Consider the following 8,382-nt stretch of genomic DNA (forward strand, 5'->3'; position numbering starts at 1 on the left):
CTTTAGTGGCTAGTTTTAGAACGTAAGGTATGCTACCTGTTCCAACAGCCAGTTGGCTCGTTACAAAGTCAGTTAGTCGAACTGAGTTTTGGACGGACAAAAAAATGGGATGACATCATCAATTTGACTGACACAAGCCTTTAAATTTACCCATGCACCATGGCCGGCTCCAAATTCTCAAACGTCTCTTTTTATTGAGAGTTTTTATCATTACATCTGTAAAATGCAACTGTAGCAGGTAAGTCACTATCATTATCCTCATTTTATATTTAAGGATGCTACAAATGATATCCAGTTACAAAAAAGCTTGAAAAGACGGCAGTTAGAACCAAAGTACAGAGTCATTGCTATGGAGATGATACGCAGTGTCATTGGCGTGAACTGGCAGCATTTCAGGATGTTGCAGACCAGTGAGTTGCAAGTAGTTGCAAGTTTCGATCCATCTGGGAAAAGGAAATCAATACTGTGTTTCCTGATAAAGTATGGAGGACTGCACTTACGTATTCATAATTGTTCAATAAACAGCAGACAGGTTAATTCAGTTCAAATAGGGTCACCATTTTCATTATTCTAATGTCATGTCAAATAAATACTACACCTCTGTTTCTCTAATCTGTGATAAATGTAAGGCAGATGATAAACATTTTGGTTTTTTTGGCTCTCTAGCTAAGAGGACTCTTTAACTCTCCCTTCAAACAGCTCTATTGATTGGCATGGTACTGGCAGAAAATGTAATCTAGTTTTGTTCCTGCATACTCTGCATACTATTTTTGATGGATTACATTTAATAATAGGCAATATGTTGTGTGCTACCAAAAAGAGGCTTTCCAGTCGGGTACTGGAGCTAGAGTGTGTTTCCAGCTGTAGTTGAGGACTCTGCAAAGCTGACACATAAAATCTTAATTAGATGATTAAGTCGCACTCCCACAGAAGCAAAGCTTTGAAGCCCAAAAGATGGAAGCTGCCACATGCCAGAGAAATACCCACATACAATAATATTGACTGTCTCAGACAATCCCAGACACATACACATCCTCCCTCTGATCTCCTACACAAAGACTCGACTAAAAGCCTGTTAGCACACACACACAGTACTGTCATCAGGGAATTCTGGTTACAGTGTGTCTTACACTGGCACTCACACACAGTTGCCTACCTCGCAGTCTACCAGCCCGCTGTATGGCCTGGTTGACAGACTTGAGGCAGGCCAGAAGTGCATTGTGGTTGTTGGAGCGGATTTTATACTCGTTGACCAGATCCCTGTTGAGATCGTACAGCTCTCTGTAACGCTTCTTCATCGTTGTCCTACAGAGGAAAAGAGAGGAAAAAGAAAATATGTGGAAAAGAGAGAGTGGCTTGGTTTGGAGCTGAGGTAAAAAAGACTTATCAAGTTTGTTTGTTTTGTTGTTTTAAAAAAGAGGCCTTTGCGGTAAAGGCTTGTGGTGCTATTCATCTGTTTTGTATTGTATTGACAAGTGTTTCTATTATTTTGTCCATCACATTCATATCAGTGATGGTAGACTAAATATTAGAAACATCTCTCATCATAACAAAATACAACAGACCTCTTTCACAGTACATTTTGAAAAATGTTTTAATAGAAGAAAAAATAAAGTAGTAACAATACCACAGCTCTGGAAGTGGTTGACTTAAATTGGTATTAATTACACTATGATATGTTAGTAGGTATATAAAGTTATGAGTTTAAGGAATTATCCATGCATTGCTTGTATTTCACATACAGGGACTATAACTGAGACCCATTAAATATACTGTCACTGAATAAAGTGGAACTATTTATATTGTGGTAACTCACATGTCACCCATAAGGCGAGCATCCTCTGCTTGCACCAGCATGTTCCTGATGTAGTTGGAGTGGTCGGCCATAGCTGCAGTTAACTTCTGATGGACGGAGTGGAACTCGTCCACCTGGGATGCAGATATTTAAGACTCAATATTATATAAGCACAGCCCCAAAAGCATGTCTCTGTTGTTCTGTAGGAACAGGCCACAGCTGCAATTTCAGTAAACTCAGTAAAAATGATCTCTTAACTTTTAGGTCTAAACTAAACTAGAATCACGACATTCGTTTCCCATGTACTTCTCTTCTCAGCCTTGGCAAGCCTTTTACACTGGTTGCCTTTGTAATGAAAGCTGTAGTCAGGTCAATGTACATGTAACGATGGACAGCAGAAGTTTCAATCTGATTAAGGCCAAACCTCAGTGAGCGTGGTCCGTAGCTCCTCGAAATATCCAGGGAAGTCTGCTTCTGCTGACAGGTCCTCTATTGCCAGGAAGGAGGCCAGTGATTGGACCAGATCTCCCGCCAGATCAATGTCATCGGTTCTCAGAGTGATCTGATTGGGCAAATTAATGATTAATTAACCGACTGACTTCTGTTGATTTAAAAGGAACTAATGATGATGATTGATGACAGTGAAAAGACTTTTGGCTGTGATATGGCTAAATAAACTAATGCCATTGATTTCATTGGTATTCTCAAATCACAGTGACTTAATGTGTACTTGCACCTTGATCCTCATGTTAATGTAAAGTTAAGTTAAAGCTGACTGAATTGTGTGTGTGTGTGTGTGTGTGTGTGAGTGTGTTGTTTTACTTGTCCATTGCTGGCCATGCTGATGGACAACAGTCCCCCTCCTCTTAGTGAATTAAAAGTGACATCCGGACTGTCGACTCCCTCTGGAAGCAGGAAGTTCTGGTTCAGCCACATGACCACCTACACACCCACACACACGTAAACAGTTACATACACAGATCCAGAGAGATGAGATCAGATTGAATTAACAAACATATGTCAGCATGTTATCGCCTTGAACACGTTCTGATCTGAATCACACTTCCTATTGTTCTCTGTCTTCCTGAGAGACGCTCTGACCACTTACCCGCTGAGGTCGGTCGTTGATGCTGAAGGTGACCCTTCCAGGGGGCGGAGCAGCTGAGGAGTCCACTGTGATGTCATACATGGAGAAACGAGGCAGCTGACGAGTGATCTCAAACACGTGGAACTGGGTGCTGGAGTGGGCAAAAAGAAAGAAGTGAAGAAAAGGTGGTGGGGTTTGAGGGGGTGACAGAAAGTATTATAACAATTATTATTATTATTATTATTATTAAGACAACACACACACATGCCTTACTCACACACACACCTTACCTCGTTTTCCCTCCAACAAAGGCTTTGATGTGCAGATCTACTGGTATATCTTTTGGGGGGACAATGGGGACTCGGATACAGCCTGAGAGGTTCTGGGCACTGGGGTGGACAACGTGGCTCTCGCCCTCAAATATCCCCTCAGCAAAGATGAGCACTGCACGGATAATGGTTTCTGGGGAGGAAAAAGAGATTCAGGTCATTTTTGGTATTGACTCAGTCCTTGACATGCTTGAAATTCTCAGCTTAAGTGCTAAAACGCTCTATACCATTTGGTGTTGAAATGCTGAGCTCTACATGAGCCTTCTGGGCCTCTGTAGCAGGTCTCACTGACAGCGCTGTCTGGAGCTGAGTATTGGCTGGTATGACACCCACCCCACTGTTTGTCTCTGACACACCCTGAAACAACAGTAAAGTTTGTAAGGATGTTAGCATGCACATAATAATATACAGCCCAATGGTAATTAAGGACAAGGATTAAGTTTAGTTTTCAAATTTTAAGCCACCAACATCTTGTTGACAACCAACAGTTAAAATGGAAACATATACATTCAAGGAATAAATGCTTAAATCTATATTTGAATATATCACGTATGATATAAATAAATGACTGAATACAATGTCACCCAATACTTTGTCACAAGTGACAAAAAGGACTGATTAAATATATTTACCTTGGCATTCTCCTCATAGTTGCGCAGCTCCAGCAGGAGATTCTGTCTGCGCTGGCTGAGCTCTCTAATGAGGTCCTGTTCAGCACTGGAGTCCATGAGATTCCCTTTAAGGTCCTTACTGGCCGGCAGGTAACCACGGACTGCAACATACACACATTTACAACACTGATGACATCCAAATACAAGCTTAAAAGGGTGAGTTCTCCCAGAACTGCCAGTACAGGTAGGGAGATATTAGCTCTGATATGAAAGTAACACAAAGAAATACTGCTAGCATTTATCCGGGAACACACACACAATGTCCAAAATTCAAATCTCATATACACATGTACACAGAAAACAAACAGGCAGACACACCCAAGCAACATACCCTCCCCCTCTATGGAGGTGCAGATAAGTTGCTGCTGTCCATCCAACCTGTAGTCTCCCTCCACCACTCCGGCCACAGAAGAGGAGAAGTTGTCTTTGAAAATGACCTCGCCTGTGCGGTCGCTACGAGCATCAATCTGAAATAAAAGGGGAATGTATTCAAAGGCTGAGGACCGGGTTTGCGATTGTGTCCAAGAACCTAATTACCAATCCCATTCTTGAAGTGTGAGAGGTTGTTTCTAGATGTCAGGCCTGCTAGGCTGTGAGCTGACCTTTCCATTGGACCAGCCAGTGATAAGCTCCACCACCCCATCTGCATTCAGGTCAAAGGCATGGATGCTCATTGCGTGATTCTTTGACTGAAAAGGAAAACATACATTACTAAAAAGGAAATAGAGGCACATTACATTTAAGGTAGGGCTGTTCCTTTAAAGAGTGTAGAGTCAATCAGTTTAAATACACACTCATGAAGACTTGGTTAAGGACATGTAACAAGACATCGGACAGTTTGCATTATGAAAGATATCAACATCACACATAAACCTACCAAATGTCAAAGTTATTTATTCTTATTGTTTTATAAGGTTTGATGATGATTGTGCTACCTTAATCCTCCAGTAGCGGGCGGTGCGGTCATAAACTCCCACAGTGCCATTGGCCAGGGCATAGCCAAACCTGCTTCCATGCATATGACACAGTGATGTTACTGTCTGTATGGAAAAGAACAGAGGACAAACTTACTCTGTCTGCTCCAGTGCACCACAATAAGATACACATAATAAACACAATGTTGTCAGTATTTATGGGTTTCTCTGGAGTAAGCAAGCTTAAAAAGCCATCCATCCATTTACCTCATTTTCAGTCATCTCAGAGACAAGCTCATCCTCTTTGAATACCCTGATATCAAAGTCCTCTGATCCTACCAGGAGCTGTAAACAAAATACACAGCAGTTGACAGCATTTCTAAATTAGCATATTCATATGAAGAAATATTAAATTTCACTCATGTTTACTGCTCAGATATGACTATAAACCAAGCGCCAACTTCTGTGGCTGGCACATTAAGCTAAAAGAGGGGCCAACAACGGCCACTTGAAGCTGTCTACAGAAGTGAGTCAGTCTCCATAAGGCCACATATTAAAACGGCCAACTTCACAGCTGAAATAAACATGTTTACAGCCTGCTCCAAAAACTGTTTTGGTCTGTATAGCTTATTTCCCTGTTCATGACAACAGTACAGGGACTCAGTTTTTATATAACTCACCCGATTAAATTATATTAAGACTTCGGGTTATACATGAGAGTGTAGCTGCTTTGAGCGACAGGTGGGTGCTGTCACAGGAGGCTGATAAGACTAGATGGCGATGGCCAGAGCCGACCACACTGACCTTCACAGCGGCTCTTCAGAAACCTAATGGGTGACATCTATGGAGACTACATCCATTTTTATTTAGACACTCTGTGCTGTAAACATGTTTATAGTAGGGAGCTATAGAAAACAGGAGAGCGGAAGGAGGAAGACAATCCACAAAGCTCCACAGTTGAAGAGGCCACAGAGCAACTGACTGCCAGTCAGGACTTACCTCATTTTTTCCATCCCCAGTGAAGTCACAGAGCACCAGAGACCTGACATTATCTCCAGTTACCTAAAAACAACATACTTTTTGAGTACAAAGATATTTAAAGGAAGCTTTGATCTTGACAGGGACTTTTGGATTCACTTATCCACTCATGTAAAATGAACAGGCCTTCTCAAATACACTAGAAAAAATGGTCTTGTCCAGTAAGTGGCCAGATGCTGGATATACAGAAATATAAATAATTAAATTGTGCTGTTACCAAACAAGTTCAGTGTTAATGACTGCATTTAAGGTTTTCAACATCTAGTTTTGTATTAGTTATATTGCTATTCAATGTAAAACAGACTGTAATGTACTCTGATAACTACTAAAAGGTGTTAGTTCTTACTGTCCAGAAGTGGTCGTTGCCCTCATAGTCAAAGCCTTGTAAGGCGCAGTTCCCTCCAATGATGGCAAGAGGAGTCGGGATGTCCCCGAGTTTTCCCAACACAATAGCATTGGCCCCATCCGTCACCTACACCCACACGGAGGAAACAGAAACAAGTGACATACTGTACAGTAGCTGTGTCCTTCTCATTCTGAAGTTCTGCTTTTAAATTGTCGGATTCATTAATGGCATCATCATCAGTAGCCTCAGGTACATGTTCATTTCAGAGCCTCTGTCATCAAAACCCTCCAATATCAGAGAATATACCAGCACCCAGGTGCTCCCCCATCATACTGTGACAGCGAGCTAATTTAAACACATTTTTCATCCTCATGTCCGCATTTATTCATAGTAATAACGAGACAACGGTGCTAATATAAAGCCAAGCAGGAAAACACAGCACACAATCACCTGCTACCTCCAATATACCCAGAATAAAAATGTATCTTGGGTCTCCAGCTACCCTATAAACCTTTTAGAGAAAAAGATTAGAAAAACAATGCTTTGTAATAATTTCTGACATTTTGACACTAGAACATTGTGTAGGAATACCAGGGAATTGAGTACTTAAATGAATATAATTAATAATTTACACACGGTGTAAGGTAGTCCCAGGTCGCTGAAGACCTAAAGGTGTGCATTAACGCTCTAAGCAGACATTTTACAAAAAGGAAAGAAGAAATTGAGAAATAACCTCAATGCTGCGACATACATTTTTCACTGTGATTAGTTTGTCTTCCATTCCCAGCAGGACCTACCACTGCATCCCAATATATCCCTCTCCTCAGCTCCACTCACCTCCCTGTAGAATATATCAGCATTGTCATGGACGTCATAGGCCAGCAGGTTGGTCTGAGATCCCACCAACAGCGTGTCTCCAGCGGTGTTTGGTCCCAGTGTCCCTGCTGTCAGACAAGTGACTGCCTGGTTGATGTTGAGCAGAGAGATATCAGAGTCCTGGGTGCTCTGGCTCAGTCGGTGGGCCACAGGTCTCTGACCACGAGCATGAGGGTTGTGGATAAAAACCTTTCCAAGAGAAAGAGAGTTGAGGGCATAATTACTATTAAAGGTGAGACTGTTTGTTTATAATTGGAAGTGAAGTACTGTAGAGTTCAGAAAGACATGGATACTCTCTATACATAATGCTATAACCAGGCCACAAAAACAAGCATGGGATTTGTAGTTAAATGTTGTAAAAGAATGAAGAATTGTAGTCAGACAGAAAACATGCTATACTAGTACTTTCTGTTCATTATATATTAACCAAAGTTATGTTCACACAGTGAAAATGTTCATTTGCCTCACCTTTCCAGCCTGTGTGGCTGCAGTAAGACATGGGTGGACTCCATCAAACTTCCCAACAGTCACCATGCGAGGGTTAATCTTATGGTTCAGCTTCAGAGTGAATATGGGGACCAACATGGTGTCTCCTGTATACTCCTAAACAGACAAAAACCAAGAAGACACCAGCTGTAGGAGGCAGTTTATTAGTTCAGTTCTTTTTTCAGATATTCACGTAAAGAGTGGCCAACCCAGCACATGAGCAAACTATTTTGTCATGCACACAACCGAGTGACAATGCGTGATTTTGCTACTAATGTAATTACAGGCTTTACCTCCGCACTGAGCGGGGAGTCCCGTTACCTAGCAACAACGAGTGGCAAGCGAACTAAAGCTTTTCATCTGGTTAATCTGCCTGTCGTTTGCTGTACAAGGCTGACAATTGTTCACCAAAAAGACAGAGCACATGGCTCTTTAACATATCCTAAGCCCTGTATCAGTAACAAGTGCGGTATTAATACTTCGAAATAAAATAAAATCGCCTATATTTGTCTTCATTGCCCTGCGAGCCTAGCATAACTGGCTAACGTTAACGTCGCTGACTTCAATGTTGCCGGAAACAGCGACAAACAACTGCCGGCACTCACAAACGAGAAGACCGTGTCAGGTTGTACAGACAGCCTCACCTTCCCCCTCCTCAGCTGCAAATGTTGGATTTTAGTTAATAAAATGAGATATCCAGCTAATGAGCGCTCAGAGTTGGCAGAGTCCCTGCCAACAACAACTTCCTGTCTACCGTTTTCAAAATAAAAGACATAATGGTGTGATTGAGATGAATTGTAGTCCACATCCTACCTATAGATACTCAAATATATGTTGGTT

General features: G+C 41.7%; 1 protein-coding gene across 1 annotated transcript in view; it reads right to left on the reverse strand.

The window, feature by feature from the left end:
- The window catches only part of bbs2 (Bardet-Biedl syndrome 2), an 11,564-nt gene extending 3,273 nt beyond the window's left edge, over positions 1-8,291 (reverse strand). The window contains exons 1-17 of the mRNA XM_035664607.1: positions 8,187-8,291; positions 7,525-7,659; positions 7,018-7,245; positions 6,181-6,306; positions 5,796-5,858; positions 5,064-5,141; positions 4,818-4,922; positions 4,485-4,571; positions 4,214-4,349; positions 3,844-3,983; positions 3,439-3,568; positions 3,173-3,344; positions 2,904-3,033; positions 2,618-2,737; positions 2,220-2,357; positions 1,817-1,929; positions 1,157-1,305 (exon numbers count right to left, since the gene is read on the reverse strand). Coding sequence (XP_035520500.1) covers positions 1,157-1,305; positions 1,817-1,929; positions 2,220-2,357; positions 2,618-2,737; positions 2,904-3,033; positions 3,173-3,344; positions 3,439-3,568; positions 3,844-3,983; positions 4,214-4,349; positions 4,485-4,571; positions 4,818-4,922; positions 5,064-5,141; positions 5,796-5,858; positions 6,181-6,306; positions 7,018-7,245; positions 7,525-7,641 — 2,032 coding nt within the window. The 5' untranslated portion in view covers positions 7,642-7,659; positions 8,187-8,291. The remainder of the gene's footprint in view (positions 1-1,156; positions 1,306-1,816; positions 1,930-2,219; positions 2,358-2,617; positions 2,738-2,903; positions 3,034-3,172; positions 3,345-3,438; positions 3,569-3,843; positions 3,984-4,213; positions 4,350-4,484; positions 4,572-4,817; positions 4,923-5,063; positions 5,142-5,795; positions 5,859-6,180; positions 6,307-7,017; positions 7,246-7,524; positions 7,660-8,186) is intronic.
- Positions 8,292-8,382: the final 91 nt, after the last annotated feature.

Source organism: Morone saxatilis, unplaced genomic scaffold, assembly GCF_004916995.1.
Source record: "Morone saxatilis isolate NCDOM2014 unplaced genomic scaffold, NCSU_SB_2.0 Contig2, whole genome shotgun sequence".
NCBI classification, from domain to species: Eukaryota; Metazoa; Chordata; class Actinopteri; family Moronidae; genus Morone; species Morone saxatilis.